Source organism: Balaenoptera musculus, chromosome 17 (genome assembly GCF_009873245.2).
Source record: "Balaenoptera musculus isolate JJ_BM4_2016_0621 chromosome 17, mBalMus1.pri.v3, whole genome shotgun sequence".
Lineage (NCBI taxonomy): Eukaryota > Metazoa > Chordata > Mammalia > Artiodactyla > Balaenopteridae > Balaenoptera > Balaenoptera musculus.
Window position 1 is genome coordinate 8,427,874 of NC_045801.1, and position 20,927 is coordinate 8,448,800.

Below are 20,927 nucleotides of genomic sequence, written 5' to 3' on the forward strand. Positions count from 1 at the left end.
TAGATCAAGATGCTGAGAATAAAAAGATGAACAAGACAAATGCCTGTCACCCCAGTCACCTACATATTATTAATGAAAAAGAAATACATATCTGGTACTGATTCTATGCCACTTAACTTTACAATAATAATAATTAGCTAACAAGTGTTGAATGTTTATCAGGTTCTCTTTATTAGCTAACAAGCGTTGAATGTTTATCAAGTTCTCTTTCTACTCTCCATGGCTATATCTGCATGACCTCATTCCATCCTCAGTCACTCCAGGAGTTGGAATTGTTATAACCATTTTACAGAGGAGGAAACTGAGGGTCGCAGGGGTTAGGAAGCTGTCTAGGGCCGCACAGAGCCAGGCAGTGGGAGAACTGGGGCCGAACAAGATCCCTTGGACTCTGTGGTCCTTGGAATCACCTCTGAGCAGGGCTCACCGCCGGCCCCATCGCTCCATCAGCAGGTGTCAAATGCCCGCCGAGACCCAAGCACCGCAGGTCTGGGAATGCAGAGCTAGCAGGACACATCCCTGCCTGGGGAAAGGGCCCGAGCTGCCTCAGGAAGCTGTGCCCTGGCTGGGTTCCTTGTTTATCTTTTAAAAAGATTATTGTTTTTTTTTCATAAAGGCCCCAGTATTTGCCAAGGAGAGGGGGAAACCATTCCAACTCTAACAGGACAAAGACTTTCAAGCCGGGGTGATCCTGGCCTCTCATTTTGAAAATGTGTTTTTGCCAAGTTTGGGATGGCTGTTGGGGACAGGGGGTTTGAAGGTTTGAAGGAGTCCCCCCTCCCCCTACTTCCCACCCCATCCTGGCCACTGTGATATTTCATTTCTTCCTGGAACATTCCACCAGGATGAGGGGGCCCTTTCCTCCCACCGGCGTGATATTCAGGAGCGGAACAAATTCCCTGTTTTTTATTTTGTTTTCCAGCAAAGGGAATGGCACTGCAGTCGGCCAGTTTGGCTTCTTGGTAGCTGTTCTGAGCCAGACATGGGGGCTGGGAAGTTGACCACTGGCTAGAGTGGAGCCCGAGGGCTGTTTGGGGGGTTTTAGTATTTGCACCATATCCTTCCTTTCCAGCCCCAGCCCTGGAAGAGGAAGACCTCTTCTTCTAGGAAGACCTAGTGTGTGTCAGGCACTGGGGTCTGATCCTGTGACATGTGTAGTTGCCATGTGTAACCCTCACCTTGGCCTTGTGACTCTGAAGCTCCTGGCATCCTGGTTACAGATGAGAGGTCTGAGGTCCAGTGGCTCTGCTACCCTCCCAGGGCCACACAGCTAGGAGGTGGCAGACGGGTCAGCCTAGGTCCCCCAGGTCTAGAGCTTCTCGCCCCTGTGGGTTCCTGCCTGACACTGAAGTTGGTCCACACACATTTATGGAGCTTCTGCTGTATGCCTAGCATTTATGGAGCTCCTGCTGTATACCTAGCATTGTCGGTGGGAGCAGGTAGAGAAGAGAAGGTCAGTATATTTAGAGAGAGGAAACTGGCTTAAGAGGGAAAATCTAGAGGATGATACAGAAAGGATAGTTTGAGGTAAGCAGATCCTGGCGTGTAGACTGGGAGCTCAGTGTGTGTTTAGAAATCATGGACAGGCCCCCTTTACTGAGGACTTGGTGAGCTGAGGCCCGACAAAAGCTGGGAGAACGTGGGGTCTTTGTTCAGACGCATTTTCCCCGCATCTCCTGTGCCCCGGGCTCTGAGAGTAAGGAATTGATGACCCTGCCTTCCAGGGCCCCAGGTCCAGTAAGTCACTGGAGACAGGTAACCGCCTTCCCATCCAGGGGGCGTCCTCAGACCTGAGTGCCAGGGAGCCCACACTGCGGCTCCGCCCCCAGGGCAGTGGGATTGGCCTGACCTTGTCCGACTACTGTGAACGCCGGCTTTCTAATCCCTGTTTCTGTCCTCCCAGATCTCCGGATGGACCCAAGCCCTTCCAGACATGGTGATGTCTCACCTCTTTGGGAAGGTGAGCAGCGTGGCCCGGCGTTGTGTTGTTCAGTCGCGTGCTGCCAGGCATGTAGAGCGCAGAGACGGCCCAGGCACAGCAAGGGGCCGCTCCGCCTGACCCTCCTGAAATAGCCCATTGTTACTCATTCACGATCGTCACGCCATTCCTTCTCTCTTGCTCTCCCTTTAACAGAAGTCTCTTTTTAACAGCTTTGTTGAAGTACAATACACTGCACATATTGAAATTTGACAAATTCGACAAATTTTGACATTCTGAAAACCATCACTGAAGCCATCACAGATGACTAACAAAATACCATAACCCCCAGAACTTCCCCTGTGATGCTTGGTAATCCTTCTCTCCCTCCTCCTCAGGTAACCTCTGATCTGCTTTGGGTCACTGTAGATTCATTTGCATTTCCTAGATTTTTATGTAAACAGTTTCAGTACGTGCTCTTTTATTTTTAAATCTGGCTTCTTTCACTCACCGTTAAATTATTTTGCGATCCATCCATGTCATTGGGCGAATCAAGAGTTCGTCCCTTTTTAGTGCTGAGTGGTGTTCTGTGGTATGGGTGTACCAGAGGTTGCTTCCGCATTCACCTGTTGATTGACATTTGGGTTCTTTCCAGTTCTGGGCTGTAACAAAGCCTACAGCAAACACACCCATGGAATTTGCTGTGTGTCAGCCTTGGTCCTAAGGACTCTATGACCCATATGAGAAGGACCTTTTGTTCCTAGTTATGGATCTATTTTTTTCCCCAGTTTTACATGAGGAAACTGAGACCAGAGAGGTTGAGTGAGCTGTGTGAGGTCTCACAGCCAGAGAGAGGGGCTGGGATTGGAGCCTATGAGTCTGGCTCCAGTGTGGGTCCCGTAACCATCTGTGCCTCTGCTGGTACCTGGCTCTCAGACGGGTTGTGGTGCACTTATCCCCGCTGAGCATGGGCTGAGCCAAGCCCCTGGCAGCATGCGAGTGGTGTGTGGTTCTACCCTGTCACCCGGCCAGCGTGGCCCCTGACTCTGGCTTTGTACCTCCTGCTGGGCTGGAGGATGTACTGCTCTGATGCAGGGGTCTGACGTGGCCGTCAAGTTGCCCAGCTTGAGGTGACTTGCTCTGCTCACTGTGTGTGGCCCACACACCACTGTTTGCTCCTTAGCTGAAGAGTGTGACCGTCTGGCGTGTGACCATATGACACCCAGGGAAGCAGAGGTTTTGCTGGGTTGCTGAAGTGTGCACTGTTTGGTCCTTGTGTTAGTTTCCTGTGGCTGCTCTAACAAAGTACCACAAACTGGGTGGCTTAAAACAACCGAAATATATCCCCTCTCAGTTCTGGGGGCCAGAAGTCTGAAACCGGGTGTTGGCCGGGCCATACTCCTCCAGTGGTACTAGGGGAGGATCCTTCCTTGCTTCTCCCGGCTTCTGGTAGCCTCAGCCTTCCTCGGCTTGTGGTTTCTCACTCCAGTCTATGCCTCCATCTTTGCACGGCTTTCTCTGTGTCTGTTTCAAATCTCCCTCTGCCTTTCTCTTACAAGGACACTTGTCACTGGATTTAGAACCTACTGGCATAAGGCAGGATGACCTCATCTCTGGATCCTTAACTTAAATTACGTCTGCAAAGACCTTTTTTCCAAATAACATTCGCAGAGTCCAGGAATTTGATGTGAAACATGTCCTTGGGGCCACCTTGTAGCCCACTAGAGTCCTCTTTCCCTTTTCATGCTTCCTTTCACGGTTTGCAATACATTTTCTCCACCCTGAGTGTATAATCTGAATCTGATAGTAATATGGGAAAGATCAGAGCCAGCATCTGTATTTTCTTGGAAGAGGGATGTCAAGCATAGAGTGAGAACTTTGCCTGACTGTACCCCAAATTACCTGGGGTATCTGTTGGCACCCCCGAGTTGCTGCAGTTGTGTTTCAATCTGTAACCCCAGCACAATTCCTCGGACTATTTTTTTCCTGACGTTCTTTGGGGTAAAGCTGGTCTCTTTGTTGCTTCAGTGACCGTGGACTGTCTTGATGCAGCTCGGGGAGACACTGGGCCCCCTTTTCTCCCTCTCGCTCCTGATCTGGTCGTTGTCAATCACATCAGGCCCTTTCGTGAAACCTGTAGCATCCGCTGTTGCACAAATGAGAAACAGAGCAAGCTCATAACTTGTTTGTTTGTCCCAAATCACATTCCAAAAGGGACCAGGGAGAGGGAAGGCTGAGGCTAGCCTTCTGCAGGGGTCTGGTTGGCCCTCCTGGGAATCAAGATTGCCCTTCATTCCGGCAACTTCCTGTTGCATGAGTTGGTTTTGTTTTGCAATCATGAAAAACTTCTTTTCACCTCTCCCCATTAAAAAGAAAATAATAGTAATTGCTAACAGTCGCCTCGATGTTTACTGTTTACAGTGAGCTTTCCAGAGTGGCCAACCTCTGATAAATCCTACAATTTGATGAAGTGGGTAATGTCATCCCCACTCTTTTTTTTTAAAAGGGAGCTGAGGCTCAGGGAGGTGAAGCACTCGCCCAATTAAGGGGCAGTGACGGAGCCAAGAGGACTGACCTCAGATCAAAACTCCTGAAGTCTGAGCCCAGAAGGGCGTGCTTGCCCCTCCAGCTTTGCGTTCCCTCTGCTGCCAGCTGATGTTCAGACATCAGTCTGCATCTGGGTGCGGCTTCCGCTTTCCTGAAGGTTCCCTCAGGCTCCATAGCAGGCTCATGGAATAGGCATTGCTGCCTTCACTACGTAGCTGAATAACCTGAAGACTGGTGAGGGTAGTGACCGGCCCGTGGCCGCAGTTCCCACGAACGACATTCTCCCCTCTGTCGATGCAGGAGGAAATGCAGAATAACGTGGAGGTCGTCCACACCTGCCGCCAGCACATCGTGAACGACATGAACCCCGGCAACCTGCACCTGTTCATCAACGTCTACAACAGGTACCAGGATGCTGCTGGGCCACACGATGGCCACTTGTCAGGCTCCTTTTGTAGATCTGGAACAAACATGGGGCAAGAGAGGAGGGATTATAAAATTAATATAAGATGCAGCCCCTGAGCAAATAGATGAACAGAACAAGCGTGCCCAGTAAGGGCCCCTGGGAAGTCAGGTGCCTCCTGGAGTTTTGAGTGCTTTGCAAGGAGCTGAACTTCTACTCTAGACCACCAGGGGCGCACGCAGGAGTGGGAACAGTCATATCACAAAGGGTTTGCGTCCACACCTGTGCCAGCACTGACCCTAAGGAAGGTCCAGATGTGGGGAGAGCTGAGAGAGAGGGCGGCAGAGCACTGGGGGAGGACGGGAAGAATCCAGGGAGGCTGCTGGGAGGCGAAGGAGTCACTCCAAGGATAAGGACACCTGAGCATGGCCTTTGGCGAGGGCGCAGCCCTCTTAAGGATACCTGAGTGCTGATCTGGGGCTCAGGTAAGGGAGGGGACAGCTCAGGGCCACTCGGAGCAGCCAGGGGTTCTGGAATCTCCAGGGAACTCAGCCTGTCGCTCCCACAGAGGGGGCAGGAATAAGCCTCCTGGGCTCTGTGTCGCTCACATGTTAATAACTTGACTTCATGAAGGGCATTCGTGTCCCTTTCCTCTTACCCTCCACCCGGCCTCTCAGTGCAGGGGGGACTGGTAATGGCTCCGGCGTGTAACCAAAGACACGGAGGCTGAGTGCTCATTTATTCAGCAAGCGCTAAGTGAGGACTGGAGTGGGCAGGCTTTCGGCTGGGCAGTGGGCACCCAGAGGAGACGAGCAACAACCCCTCGCAGCCCCACATGCTGCAGGGACAAACTGGTGCCTCTGAAAAACCCTATGACGAGGGTGCTCTCACCGTCATTTCCTGCTGAGGAAGCGAAGGCACAGAGACGTTCGGCCTCCTGCCCAAGGTCACACAGCTAGGAAGCAGAGGCGCGTGATTTGAATGCAGCCGGGCTGGCTCCGGGCTGTGAGCTGGGAAAGGGTGTCTCATGGTGGGAGCTGCCAGGCAGGGAGAGGCTGGTGTCCGTCTGCAGGGGAGAGTAATGGAGCCACACTGGGTACAGTGGGAGACCATGGGAGGGTTTAAAATGAGGGAGTGAAAGGATCAGGTCTGAGTTCTAAAGAGTTGGTTTGGTTACTATGTAGAGGACTCAGAGTTGGGGGTGAGAGTGAGAGTGAGGCTAAGAGAACAGGCTGGACACCGTTTGGGAGGTAGAGGCTCCTACTAGGGGAGAACGGGGAGCAGGGACCCTCTGTAGAGGAGGATGCGATTTGTACATAAAAGGAAAAAAGCACATGGGGGACAATGAGGGGGGGTCCATGAGTCCCGCTGTCTCTGAAGCCACTTCCATGGACCCAGAGAGGCTGGGGTGGGACCTCACACAGCTTGGGATGTAGGTGGCTGTTTTCCAGAGCGGCCAGTGCAGGAGCTCCTGGGATTGGCTTGGTGGGAGGGGCTTCCTCCAGGGGAGGGTCTGCTGATGTAAAGGTATGTTTGTTTGTTGTTTGTCTGTAGCCGGCGGGACCTGGAGATTGAACGGCCGATGCCCGGAACCCACACGGTCACCCTGCAGTGAGTTGCCCTTCTCTCCTGCACCGTCTCTTTAGCTGTGCTCACCGTTGCCGGCAGCGCCTTAGTTCTGAGTTTGGCAGGACTGCCCCCCTTGTGCTAGGACAGCCCAGTCAGCGAGAACTGCGTGGATTCTGCCCAGGGATTGGGCACGGCCCAGCCTCACTCGCCTTCTCCTTGTGCAGGAATTTGGTTTGTAGGGTGTCCCCGAGCGCTCGGGGGGGAGCCTTGGATCTCAAACAAGGAATGCTAATAACCACAACTGGACAGAATTTATGAAGCACCTACTCTGTGCCCAATACTGTGTGAGGCTTTGCTTCACAGAGCCTGGAGATGACTAAGACATAGGACCCACCCTGAAGTGCCCTATAAAGCTAGAAGGAAAAGACAGTTGTGGGTACAGCCACCTGGATTCCAGCAGTAACAACCATGTCTTTTTATAGTTCCTTAAGTGAACCATATTGTTTGACACCTGAACTTGGCACATGCCATTTTCTTCGTCAGGCATGTCGTTTTCATCTCTGTTTTTGATTGCTGGCAAAGTCCTACTCATCCTTCCTTGAGGAGAGGGTGCTTGAAAATAAAACATCAGGGCATAGAAATTCTCTGGCTGAAATTCATACTAAGGTGTAAATGACTACTAACCCGTTTTTTCCTAAGAATAAAGCAGAGGATAGATAATGAAGGTAGTAAAAAGAGCCAAAGGTACTGGGGAAAACAAAGTAGATTTTTTTTTTTTTTTTTTAGAATTCTGGCCCCAGCCTGGCAGGGCTGGGAGCATGAGAATCTTTCAGTGAACCTTATGTTAACTCCCCCTTGTCTCCCTGCCCCCAGGTGTCCTGCTTTGTTGGTGGTTGGGGACAGTTCTCCTGCTGTGGACGCTGTGGTATGTAGAAATCAACCACTGGTTTCTGTGCTTAACTCAACGGTCCGATTCTGGTTACCTTGGTGTGAAGTCTCCCTGCCCACCCACCCTCTTCCCCTCCTCTGCTCCCATCAGGGCAAGTGACATCTTCTAGATGCCATATTGGCCTTTGGTCAGAGGGCCCAGCCACCATCCTCCTTCCCTGGTGACTGCCAGCCCTAGTTGCTTGGCAGTGGGGCCTCTGTCTCCTCTCCCAGGCCCCCTCACCTGCCGATCTGCCTCCCACTGGCTTGTTTATATGGGCGTGTTTCCGCTTGGCTTCCTGGCCAGGAGACTGTCTGCGCGTTTGGGAATCAGGTGGAGCTTTCAGACCTGGTTGGAGCCTGACCATCTGGTGGGGCAGACAGGCATCTGTGGAGCGGGGCTTAGGAAAGGTTTTCTGGCTCATTTCACCCCTTAATTCCCACCTGTGATGTGGTGGAGGCAAAACAGGACTCCATGTTTCCAACACCCCCATAGCCGAGGACACGGGAGACTTGGGGGCTAGTGGGCGGAGTCCTAGAGTAGCGACATGCCTTGTGCAGTAGGCTAGAGCAGGGTCAGCAAATGTTCATTTAGTAAAGACCTGGGGTATCCAAAGGAACCATGAATTTCTTGCAATCTAGTCCACTGGACATAATCATAAGATGCATCAATAAAGATATATTGTTTACATTAAGGGAGGTGATAATTCTACCGTAGGCATTTTGAACATCACAGGTTACGGGTGGGTATTTTGCCCACTTCTGGATGCACTTTTAAGAGGGTCATTGACAAATTGAAGAAAGAAACCATCTTGGTGGATATGATTTCATTTGAAGAATGGGTGTCGGGACTGGGGATGTTGAATCTAAAGAATTACTGGCAGCAGCTGGTTAAACAAGGCCATTCACTTAGCAGCTGTTTCTGGAGCACCTTCTACATTTTAGCTAATCTTCACAACAGCCCTTTGAAAAAGATATTATCCCCATTTTATTGATGAGGAAACTGAGGCTCAAAGAAGTTAAATAACTTGTCCAAGGTCACACAGCTAGTGATGGTAGGGCTGGAATTTAAAGCCACCTCTGTTGAATCCCAAAGCCCACATTCTTTCTTCCCTGACAGTAGGAATACTGGAGCTCCTGATGATGGTGGCAGAGTGGCAGGGTGGGGGGGAAAATTTATGACTTTGGCTCCAGGTTGACAATTTGCAAATTTCTTCTCCCTCTTCTTGTCTAGGTGGAGTGCAACTCGAAACTGGACCCAACGAAGACCACTCTTCTCAAGGTACAGGGAAAATGATGGAGGGTTACATTTGTTCTTTCTCAGAAATCCCTAAGTTTCCTGCAGAATTGAGTTGTGCCTGATTATGGCAAAGCTGGTGGTCAGAAATCACAGAAATGGTGAATTAATGTGTCTGTTCACAAACATCTATTGGGCGCTGGCTGGTAACCCAAGGCTGCAAAGATGAGGGGATCCCTCTCCGGCACCCCAGGAGTTTACGGGCTGCCGGCCATGGTGCTCTGAAGAGGGATGGATAGGAATTGTGTGGGCGGGGCCTGATTCTGGACAGACTGTCCCCACTGCACCACCCTGCCCTGCTGAATGGGCCCCTGGAGTTCTGTCGCTGCGTTCCCATTGGGCTGAAGGCTGCCCCAAGTTAGCTGACCTTGAGGCTAGCCCTTGGGATTTAGTCTTGAGACTCTGGGCTATAGGCTGGCCACAGCCCCACTCACTCTCACCAAGACCTTCCAGTCCTATTTCCCTATCCTCACCTCGCTGCCCAAGTGCTTCAGAGCCCTGGGCTTTGGATAAATATTCACACGTGCCTGGAATGGCTTTACGCAGTGATGGCTTTGGGTTTGGTGATTTACTAGCAACTCTGGAAATTATAGCATTTACCAAGGGTGGCCAACCAGGAGCCCCATCAGGCCTGAAGCCTTGAATCTTGCAGTTTCCTTCTGAGGGGTCTTTAAAGAGATTGTGTGTCCAGGGCCTCGTGCAGTGAATTCTTTCTGGTCAGACAGACCCTGGCCAGAACTTTGCAAGTTCCTCGAGTTCTCTGTGGCCCAGTTTCTGCCTCTAAAGTAGGACAGTCGTCCCTTCCAGGGTTTTTGGGGAGCAGAGTGAAATCATCTACAGGGCCTAGCACAGCGCCTGGCCTGTTGTAAGCTGCAAGTAATGGTTGCTAAGAAGGCAGAATTTAATGCCGAGACGGATAGTAACCAAAGCAGGCGTGCCAGGTGAGGTGGGTGTTTCCCCACCTGTAACATGTCCAGGCCGCCCTCAGCCAGGCAGCCCCGGGGCAGCGCAGCGGGCAGAGTGGATGCCCGTTTGGAGCTGGTCCACAGAGCCGGCATCCCCTCCACGAGGCCTTTGGCACTAACCCGCTTTCTTTCTCCCAGATGGCGGATTGTGGCGGCCTCCCACAGATCTCCCAGGTGAGTTACACCTGTCCCCACTCCCCAGGTGGAGGGCGTGTGCCTCTGTGACCTGTTACCCCCCTTTCCTCACTGCCTGCTGGCCGCCCACCTTGCTATTACCTCTGATGACACATTTGGACCTGTTACTGTTTCTAAAAGGCGCTTGCACGTCAGGACTTACTTGGTCCTCCCCCAGAAGCCCCTGTGGAGTAGTTGATGCTGGCGTTCACAGGGGTGAAGGGATTTGTCGAGTGGACACAGCTTGGCAGTCGTGCACCAGAATCTAGGTATGCCTGACCCCAAAGACCACAGGCTTCCGCTGGAGCCACAGGCTCCTGGAGCCCAGGGCCAAAGCAGGGAGCGCAGAGAGGAGATGGACCAAAGGGTGTGTTTCTGTGTTTGTGTCTGTGTGTGTCTGTGTGTGTGCATGCACATGTGTATATGTGTGTATGTATATGTATACATGTATGCATATGTGTGTATGTGAGTATGTATATGTATACACGTTTGCATGTGCGTGTATGTGAGTATGTATATGTATACATGTATGCATATGTGTGTGAGTATGTATATGTATACATGTATGCATATGTGTGTATGTATATGTATACATGTATGCATGTGCGTGTTTGTGAGTATGTATATGTATACATGTATGCATGTGCGTGTATGTGTGTATGTATATGTATACATGTATGCATGTGTGTGTATGTGAGTATGTATATGTATACATGTATGCATATGTGTGTATGTGTGTATGTATATGTATACATGTATGCATGTGCGTGTATGTGAGTATGTATATGTATACATGTATGCATATGTGTGCATGTGAGTATGTATATGTATACATGTATGCATGTGTGTGCATGTGAGTATGTATATGTATACATGTATGCATATGTGTGTGTGAGTATGTATATGTATAATGTATGCATATGTGTATGTGAGTATGTATATGTATACATGTATGCATATGTGTGTGAGTATGTATATGTATACATGTATGCATATGTGTGTATGTATATGTATACATGTATGTGTTTGTGAGTATGTATATGTATACATGTATGCATGTGCGTGTATGTGTGTATGTATATGTATACATGTATGCATGTGTGTGTATGTGAGTATGTATATGTATACATGTATGCATATGTGTGTATGTGTGTATGTATATGTATACATGTATGCATGTGCGTGTATGTGAGTATGTATATGTATACATGTATGCATATGTGTGTATGTGTGTATGTATATGTATAGATGTGTGCATGTGTGTGCATGTGTGTATGTATATGTATACATGTATGCATGTGCATGTATGTGTGTATGTATATGTATACATGTATGCACGTGTGTGTTTGTGAGCATGTATATGTATACATGTATGCATATGTGTGCATGTGAGTGTGTATATGTATACATGTATGCATGTGCGTGTATGTGAGTATGTATACATGTATGCATATGTGTGCATGTGTGTATGTATATGTATTCATGTATGCATATGTGTGTATGTGTGTATGTATATGTATACATGTATGCACGTGTGTGTTTGTGAGCATGTATATGTATACATGTATGCATATGTGTGTATGTGAGCATGTATATGTATACATGTATGCATATGTGTGTGAGTATGTATATGTATACATGTATGCATATGTGTGTATGTGTGTATGTATATGTATGCATGTATGCATATGTGTGCATGTGAGTGTGTATATGTATACATGTATGCATATGTGTGTATGTATATGTATACATGTATGCATATGTGTGTATGCACATATAAACATATCAATCATTGTAGTGCGCTTGCTGCACGATAACTGTCCCCTCCAAGTCTCCACCCATAAATACCACCCCCCAACCTAACAAGTGAATGAATTTTTTATCTCTTCTTATAATTTTCTATCATTACAGTTTTGTACTCTATCTTACAATGAAATATTTTGCGCATTTTGGGTTGTCTTTTCCACCAAACTGTGCCCTGCCCCTCTTTCTCCCTCCAGTCCTGAAAGGGACTTCAGAGCTTCGGTAATCCAGCGATTTCTCAATCGGATGTGTGCCTTTTTCTAGCTCTAGGTGCCCCCCAAGTCCTGACAAGTCCCCCTGAGCTCCCTGGGAACCTCCCTTGCAGAGTGACCAGGCACAGGTGGCCTTGGGTGGCGCTCTTGACTTGTTTCCAGTGTCTCTCTCTGCTCCCACTGGCAAAGAACAAAATATTTTCAACTTTTTAACTGCTGTTGTGTTTTGCCCATTTGATAGCTGGAGTAGCCAGAGCAGGATGGGATGTCTCAGTTTCTGGAGGGAACAGATGGGTTTCCAGTAGAGCCCTGCTTAGATGTAAACAGGAATTAATACCTGCACACTAGTGACGGAGCCGTTTATCCACCCAGCCTGCTTGACACTCCTACTGAGACAGTGCAGCTTAAGTTGGCTGCAGAGAAGGGGCGCCATTTTTCTTTCCACCTATACTCCCTTCCTTCCTCTCTCCTTTCCTTCCTTTATTCCTTTCTCTACTTGAAATGAGAAAAATCTAACTCTATCCATAGTTAAAACACATTTTCTATGTCATGGCAGGAGCTGAGCTAGCCCAGGCTCCCAGGAGAGCAGCCCAGTGGGGACCAATAACTGTGTAATCCCTCCTCCTGCCCTTGCAAGTTGGGTGTGTTTTTACAAAGGGCGTTCCCATCCGTCATTCCATTCAATCCTTGCAACGGTCTTTAGAGGGGGGAAGAACATGCCTTCTATCACAGTCACAGAAGGGGAAATTGAGGCTAAAAGATGGGAGAGATTGCCCTTGGTCACCCAGGGGAGCCGAGTTTGGGCCCAGATATTCTCCTTTGCAAGCCTGTCCTCTTGTTTCTTTCCGCCATGTTGAACACAGATGTTCCTGCAACTCTCGTCCCCGTCTTACAATCATCACGTGACCCCCAGAGGCCAATTGCAGCACAGTCTCTTCTTTAACTGTCATTTGGCTCTTTGAGAACAGTGGCAGGAGTTGGTGGAGGTGGGCAGGGACACTCCCTCCCCGACGACTGCTCACCAGTGAAATGAGAGGGTTTGAGAATAGACCCAGGACATTGCATTTAAGAGTTGGAATTAATTAGCCTGCGAATATGGCCTTCACCTCCCGTTTAGATTAAATTAAATTTTTGAGAATAATTGGTAGAACTGGGTGTGTTCTCAGCATTCCCAACTCATTTTACTTAAAGTAGCCCAGTTGATTGATTGGTCTGTCCACCTATCCATCTGTCCATCCATCCATTCATCCATTCATCTATTCTTCCTTCTTTCCATCTTTTTCTTTCCTTCCATTCATACAGCCTTTCTTCTTTATGTCCATCCATCCTTTCTTTTCATTAATCTATCCATCGTCCTTCCTCCCTCCCTCCCTCCCTTCCTTCCTTCCTTCCTTCCTTCTTTCCATCCATCTTTTTTTGTTTTCATCTATCCATTTATCCACCATCCTTTCATCCAGCCAGCCAGCCAGCCATCCAGCCTGCTATTGAGGCTGAGAGTAAACTGTTATGGGGTTTGGAAAGCCCTGGGTTAATATACAAGACCACTGATTAATCATAAGACCTTGGACGGATTATTTATCTCTCCAAGTCTGCTCAGCTGTGAAATGTATATGAAGATGGTACTAACCTCATAAGGTTGTTGTCGGGAAGATGAGATAATGCTGCAAAGCCCTTAGCACAGTGAGTGGCTATTACGTTCTAGACCCTGAGTTGGACTCATCACTTTATCCAATGACGTCTTCTTTACAGAAGCCCTCAGGAGTAGGTGTGGCACTCTGCCCATATTTTATAGGTGAGAAAACTGGCTCAGACAGGTCACGTAACTTCTGGTCAAAGCTACTTTTGGTCTCCATAATTATCCCATAGTCTTTCCTTTACTTCTGTGTTTTGTCCTATCAACCTGAGGAGGCCTTCCGTCTTGGGCCAAGCTCTTTAATGAAGGTTACCACAGGCACGGCTGCATGATCTGGACCTCTGGTGACTGACCACACTTTCCCTCTTTTCTCTTGCAGCCGGCCAAGCTTGCCGAGGCCTTCAAGTACTTCGTGCAGGGCATGGGATACAGTGAGTATGGCCTTTCCTAGCAAGCGGTGGGTTGAAGGGCAGGTGTGGGAATTGGAACCAGGTTGGGATGAGTACAGTATTCTGTGTCGCCTTGGCCAGCTTCAGCTTTTTTGCAAAGTGGGCAGGTCAGGGAAGAAGTATTTAGGTGTGTGGAGGATGCGCAGCAGGGCAAGGGTTCTAGTATCTCCTCACACCATAGTGCCTCGTTCTCCCTCCATTGTTGAACAGAAGCTGTTTCACACCAGGGAATGTTTTAAGGTTTAGGTGAGGACTGTCCCTCTGAGCACCAAGAAGACAACAAACAATGAGACCATGAAAATCTTTTTAATTTTGATTACATACTTTCTAAGAGACTTGTAGTGATGATGGTGATGCTGGTAATGGCAATGATGATCATGATGATGGTGGTGATGGTGATGGTGGTGATGATGGTGGTGATAATGATGATGGTAATGATGATGGTGATGATGATGGTGATGATGGTGGTGGTGATGACAATAATGGTGGTGGCAGTGATGGTGGTGGCAGTGATGGTGGTGGTGGTGATGATGGTGGTGATAATGATGATGGTGATGATGGTGATGATGGTGGTGGTGATGGTGGTGATGTTGGTGGTAGTGATGGTGGTGATGATGGTGATAGTGATGGTGGTGATGATGGTGGTAATGGTGGTGGTGGTAATGATGATGGTAATGATGATGGTGATGATGGTGGTGGTGATGGTGGTGATGATGGTGGTAGTGATGGTGGTGATGATGGTGGTGGTGATGGTGGTGATGATGGTGGTGATGATGGTGGTGACGATGGTGGTAGTGATGGTGATGATGATGAAAGATTAATAAATCCTTCATTTTTTTCTTATTTAATCATCACAATAATCCTAGGAGATACTCTTATCCTCATTTACAAATGATGAAACTGAGGCTTTGAGAGATTAAGTAAGGAGCAGAGTGGGGATCTGTGAAAGTTCTTTGAAAACTGTAAAGCTCTGAATAAGTGGGTGATAAAGTCACTTACATTCAAGACAGAGCATGTCTTTGCTAAATCATTAGATGTGGGAATTGAAGGATAAATAGAAGCACAATTAAAGAACTTGGAGCTTCTTGCGTTATGATTATCGTTTATTTACGGACATTTATTCACAGACACATTTTCAGAAATGCAGCCCCATGACCGGGACAGACAACACCAAGTGCAAGCACACTGCCGGGCAGCGGCCGCTGTTGGTATATGTTGGTGTGTCGGCCACGGTTCCGGCCCTGATGTGGTTCTTTGGGTTCTTTCTGTCTGCTGCCTGGAATTATAATTCATGTGCCCACCTTAACAAGGAAGTCTGAACGTCTAATCACTTCCCCCCTTTTTTTTTTGCTGAGGCTTAACCTGTTTGCTCATTTAAAATAGTAATGTTATGTTTGGTCAACTGACTGCAGTCTTAAGGTTGGCCTCAGCCGTGTTTAGTTTCTAGAGTGGCCGAGAGTGGCCGAGCCTGATTTACATGCTTCGGACAAGATCCCTGTCCCAACGTGCCCTCTTCCAACAGAAAACATCTGCTTGTGGGTCTCCTGCCTTTCCAGCCTCTCTCCCTCCGAGAAAGTGTGCAGGCAAAGGCAGTAACTAGAGAAGGCCTTCATTTACCTTGCAGCCATGAATTGCAACTCGTTTGTCTTGGACCTGCCCTGGGTTTAGATTTCTGTGTTGAAAGTGCTTTCTGGGGAGAAAGGAAGTGAAAGGCAGGCCTTGTTTTCCCCCCCACATAAGCTTCTATTTCCAGAAAGCCGAAGCATCCTGCAGGTCGTAGGGAAAGACAGCAGAGAGAGCTGGAGGCATCAACCAAAGACAAAGTAATCATTCATTTGCTGAGTGCCTGCTCACGGCACTGGGCCAGTATGATGAGCCCTCAGCGTCCATGACACCATGCTAGGGTCACCAGAGCCCTGCCAGGTCAGTAAGTCCCCAGATCTGGGGTCAAGAAATAAGGGCTCAGAGAAAATATGTGAGCAACAGATGTAGGGTTGATTCCGATTTTTTTCTGGATTCAACAACTAGCTCTGTAAGAAGAGGATTCAGTACAGCAAGAATGAATTCTGTCTGTGGGTGTCTGCCACAGAAAGCCAACACCTATGCCCACTGAGCGAATAATGTAACCCCTACATGCCTGTGTATTTATCAGCTGCCTCAGTGTGTGATATCCATTATTCAATATGGCCTTGGCAATGATGCTTCAGTTGGGTGGTGTAGTAGTTTCCCAGGGCTGCCATAACGAATCCCCACAAACTGTGTGGCTTAAAACAACAGAAATTTATTCTCTCACAGTGCTACAGTTCTAGAGGCTAGAAGGCCAAAGTCAAGATGTAGGCAGGGCCATGCTCCCTCCAAAGATTCTAGGAAGAATCCTTCCTTGCCTGGTCCCAGCTTCTGGTGGTCGCCAGCAGTCCTTGGCTTGCAACTGCATCACTCTGATCTCTGCCCTGTCTTCACATGGCTTCTCCCCGTGTGTACGTGTGTCTCCTCTTCTTAAGAGGAAACCGGCCATGGCATTAGAGTGCACCCCAACCCAGGGTGACCTCATCGTATCTAAATAGATCTGAAAAGACCCTATTTCCAAAGACGGTTACAGTCTGAGGTGCCGGTGGACATGAATTTAGGGGGATGCTATTCCGCCCAGTACAGGGATTTTTTGTCTTCATTCCACCTTATAAGCCACCTGCTGTGTTCAAGGGTATTTTAGATCCTTTGGAATGGACAGTGCCATTGATAGTACCTGGAAACTCACAGGTTTCCTGAAGGAAGAGATGACAGCTGACCCCTCTATGTGGCCTTGGTTTCCAGCCTGTGGCGTACAGGGATTAGCCTGGCCAACCTTGACCGTCCTCCCCACTCTGGCAATTGTTGACCTTACAGTGTGGTGGGCACACACCCCGGCGCTGCTACCAGGGCGTCAGGGGTAGTATTCCCATTTTATAGGGGGGGCCGGGGGCTCGGAGAGGGACACTCCCAAAGTCCCAGAGCTGGGATTCAAGTAGCAGGTAGCAGACAGAGCTGGGATTCAGACCAGCTGTGGGTTCACGCCGCCGTGGGATCGCAGCAAGCCCTCACTCCCCCTGGGTCTTGCGCTCCACCTCTGTGAGCAGACGCAGAAACTCTGGGGAGCCCAGCAGCCGGATGGCTGCGAGGATGGACGGGAGCAAAGGTGCCCAGGCGGGCGGGGCACACGGCAGGCAGCATCCCCGGCGTGCAGGTGCCTCCAGCGCTGGCCCATGCCCTCACGGGTCTCTCTCCTCTCTCCCAGTGCCCTCCGCCAGCATGACACGCCTGATGAGGTCCCGCACGGCCTCGGGCTCCAGCGTCACGTCCCTGGAGGGCGTCCGCAGCCGCTCCCACACCAGCGAGGGCGCCCGGCTGGACATCGTCCCCAACTCCGGCGGCACCGGGAGCAGCGCAGGGCCCAACTCCACGGAGGTGTCCTGCTAGGTGGCCTTGGGGACGGCCGCCCCTGGACTCTGGGATCAATCGCTGTAGCTGCCCCTCCTCCGGCCCCTCCCCGCCCCTGCCTGCCAACCACATGTAGCTCGGTATTAATCCAAAGCTTATTTTGTACGACAAAGTGAGATTGGGTTTGTGGAGGGCTCCCTTTCCGGCGAGGCCGGGGCGGGGTGGACCAAAGGGAAAGAAGCATCTCAGTGTCCTTTCTCCACTAGCGAGCGGCCTAGAGGCCACTCTCATACCCTCCCTCAGAGACACCAAACTGCCAAAAACAAGAAACACAGAGCAAACACTTGATCAATCCAAGGCTAGGCTGACCTGAGCATCCTGCCGCGAAGGGACGTTTTGTTGGAAGCCCAGCCCACCTACTTCCTGTTTCCTTTCCAACTAAAGAAAAAACAGACCCAGTTTCTGGAAACCAAACCCCTTCTGATTTGGAGAGGGGGAGAGCAGGGAATGGTGGCGAGCTCTTTTAACAAAGCCAAACAGGAAGCGGGGAAAGAGGTGGAATTTATGCGGAGGCTCGGAAGTGTTTGGAAGAGCAAATCTCTGTAGTGAACTTGAAGAAGTAGTTTTTTTTTTTTTTAAGCATCTTTATTGGAGTATAATTGCTTTACAATGGTGTGTTAGGTGAATGGAGTTAGAGTCTGTCATACAGAGTGAAGTAAGTCAGAAAGAGAAAAACAAATACAGTATGCTAACACATATATACGGAATCTAAGGGAAAAAAAAAAAAAAAGAAGAAGTAGATTTTTAACGTCTGTGCATATATACACACTTTTTAGTGCCGATGCCAGAAGACTGTTTTTCTGGCATTTTTTTAATGGACAACAGAAGCAGGCGACAAAATCTCCCAGTTTTTCAAAGAAACGGTCTTGGCAAACGTTTGGTGTCGGGGGTTTGAGGCTTTGATTCTGCCACCTGCCTCTTCCTCCACGTCGCCTACTTCCTACCCCAAATACATGGACGAGTGATTATTTCACTCATGGGGAAGATCATGTAGATTTGTAGTTGCTTCTTTGAAATGGAGGGCTGTGCCTGGCTGTGGCCGGGGGAGGGGGGCAGGGGCATTGGGGTGGGGTGGTATTTTTGGTTATTAGATGTAAAGGATTCCTCGTGGTCGTGATGGAATCCAGTGCAGTTGTGATTTCAGTTGATCCCATCTGGTTCCCAGGAATCACGTGTGATTGAGTTAAATCTAGCTTCCAATCTTTGACAACCCGGGTTGAATCTGAACTTGACTGCCAAACATTTCTGACCTGGTGACCTTCCGGGATCTTCAGATAGAACTCTTCGCTCTTGTAGGGAGTGGGGATTCCCTTGGGGAGGGGTGGCCCAGAAGATGCAAGGATTCTGGAATGTGTATTCCATGGGATTTCCTTCCCTCTCCTGCCTTCCCCTCTTCCCTGCCCCTCTAACCTCTCGCTGAACAGGGTGGCACCACTGACATTTCTGGGCAACGTCAGCGTAGCTGTCAAGTTCCTGTACTACTTACTGCCTTTTGATTTTGACTTTGGCTAACCGTGGATCTTCTTATAGGAAGTTTGATCAGAGTGAAAGGAACATTGTGACTCAGCCGCCGGGGCCTAGTGGTTACTGGGAGGAATAGGCAAGCCTTCTAGGTAGCTTGGGGGGATAATGGCTCAGTTTATCTGCGACCTACCCCCTGGGAGGCAGAAATGGCTGAATCAGAACAAGCAACTGTTGTGTACAAGTCTTTCCAGAGGAGTTTCTTAATGAGATATTTGTATTTATTTCCAGACCAATAAATTTGTAACTTTGCAGTGGCTTGTGTCTTTTTCCTCCGCCTGAGAGGTCGTGCATTGGGATGGGTCTTTCCTTACCTGGGGCTTCCTTCCACATGTCCCTCCCCTTTGGAATTCTTTGCTTTAGAGAATCCCTGTCCAGTAAAAATATAACACGAACCACAGATGTAACTTCAAATTTTCCAGTAGCCACATTAAAAAAGGTAGAGACAAGTGAAATTAACTTTAATAATTTAACCCAACATATCCAAAATATTATCATTTCAACATAGGATCAATATAATTATTAAGGTATCATGCATTCTTTTCTTCCTCCTAAGAAATCCAGGGTGTGGTTTACATCACAGCACATCTCAATTCAGACCAGCCCTGTTTCAAGCGCTCAATAGCTGAATAATACAGTGACAAAGGGATCAAGCTTTTCAACCTATAATTAGAAGGAAACATCTTTTTTTACATTTTATTTTTATTATAGAAAAGTATGTGGAAAGACCACCCAGTGACAATCCCTGTAATGCTTCTGGCCCTTGTATTTTTTTTAAAAATGTAGACACAACAGGTTTCAGTACAACCTCCCATTTCTATTTAAAATTAGTTTAAAATTTACAAAACAGTTGCAAAGATAGTACAGAGAGTTTCCATATACCCCACCTCCAGTTTCCCCTATTATTATTAGCATCTTATGTCACTACAGTGCATTGGTCACAACTAAGAAATCAACATTGATAGATTACTATTAACTAAGCTCCATACTTTCTTGGGATTTCACTAGTTTTTCCCTGTTGTCCTTTTTCTGTCCCAGGATCCCGTCCAGATAGCAGGTTACATTTTGTCATCATGCCTGCTTTGCTTCCTCTGGCCTGTAAGAGATTCTCAGACTATCCTTGCTTTTGATGACCTTGATGGTTTTGAGAAGCCCTGGTGGGGCGTTTTGTAGAACGGCCTTCAATTGAGGTTTGCGTATATGGTTTTCTCATGGCTCAGCTGGGGTTCTGAGTTTTTGGAATGAAGACCCCAGAGGCTCAGTGTCATTCTCATCACCTCGTGCTGTCAGCATGATGGGCCAACGTGATTTAACACGGATGAGGTTGACCTTGATCGTCTGGCTGAGGTCGTGTTTGCCAGGTGTCTTCAACTGTTAAGTTACTTTTTCTGCTTTTCCATACTTGTTCTTTTGAAGCAAGTCCCTAAATGCAGCCCACGCTTAACACCCCCCTCCTTTTTAAACAACTATCTTACTGTTTACTATATTGGTCTTTTCTTCACGTACCTTGAAGAGTTTCTTAGCGTAATTAGCTGTAAACACGTTTGCAGCCTGCATCATCGTGCAGCAAGCGCCTGGGCAGGGAAGAATGAGGTGACCGTGTGTGATGTGCACGTCAGGAAGGGAAGCAGGAAGGGTCTTAACGCATAAAATACAGCACATAATATTGCCAAAGAAACCACTGATACTGAAGTGTAATTCTCCAAATGTTCCGATTGTGTGACTTTTCTTTATTAATAAGTTAAATAGCGATGTGGAGGCAGGTCTCAATATAATTTCAAGGTAGTGACGAGCGTAATAGCACTTCGAGAAAACTGCCACAATTGTGGTAAGAAAAATACATGTAATTTCAACTGGTGAGATTAGGGTTGTGGCCCACAATGCCACGTTGCAATTAGAGATTAGTAAAAACAAAGATTCATTTCCCCCCCCGTCCAAGCACACGACCCCTGAATTTAATCCATGGATCCCTGGTCCAAGGACCCGAGGTTAATGAGCCCTCCTTTAGATGCAGGAGGAGAAGCATGTAGGCTCTTCC

At 48.4% G+C, this 20,927-nt stretch overlaps 1 protein-coding gene across 2 annotated transcripts in view; it reads left to right on the forward strand.

Annotated features, from left to right (window-relative positions):
- NDRG1 (N-myc downstream regulated 1) overlaps positions 1-19,143 on the forward strand; it is a 56,997-nt gene extending 37,854 nt beyond the window's left edge. For both annotated transcript variants that reach the window (XM_036830165.1, XM_036830166.1), the window contains 8 exons: positions 1,901-1,957; positions 4,763-4,866; positions 6,420-6,476; positions 7,308-7,359; positions 8,596-8,643; positions 9,762-9,797; positions 13,825-13,876; positions 17,166-19,143. In XM_036830165.1, the coding sequence (XP_036686060.1) occupies positions 1,901-1,957; positions 4,763-4,866; positions 6,420-6,476; positions 7,308-7,359; positions 8,596-8,643; positions 9,762-9,797; positions 13,825-13,876; positions 17,166-17,347 (588 nt within the window). In that variant the 3' untranslated portion in view covers positions 17,348-19,143. The remainder of the gene's footprint in view (positions 1-1,900; positions 1,958-4,762; positions 4,867-6,419; positions 6,477-7,307; positions 7,360-8,595; positions 8,644-9,761; positions 9,798-13,824; positions 13,877-17,165) is intronic.
- Positions 19,144-20,927: the final 1,784 nt, after the last annotated feature.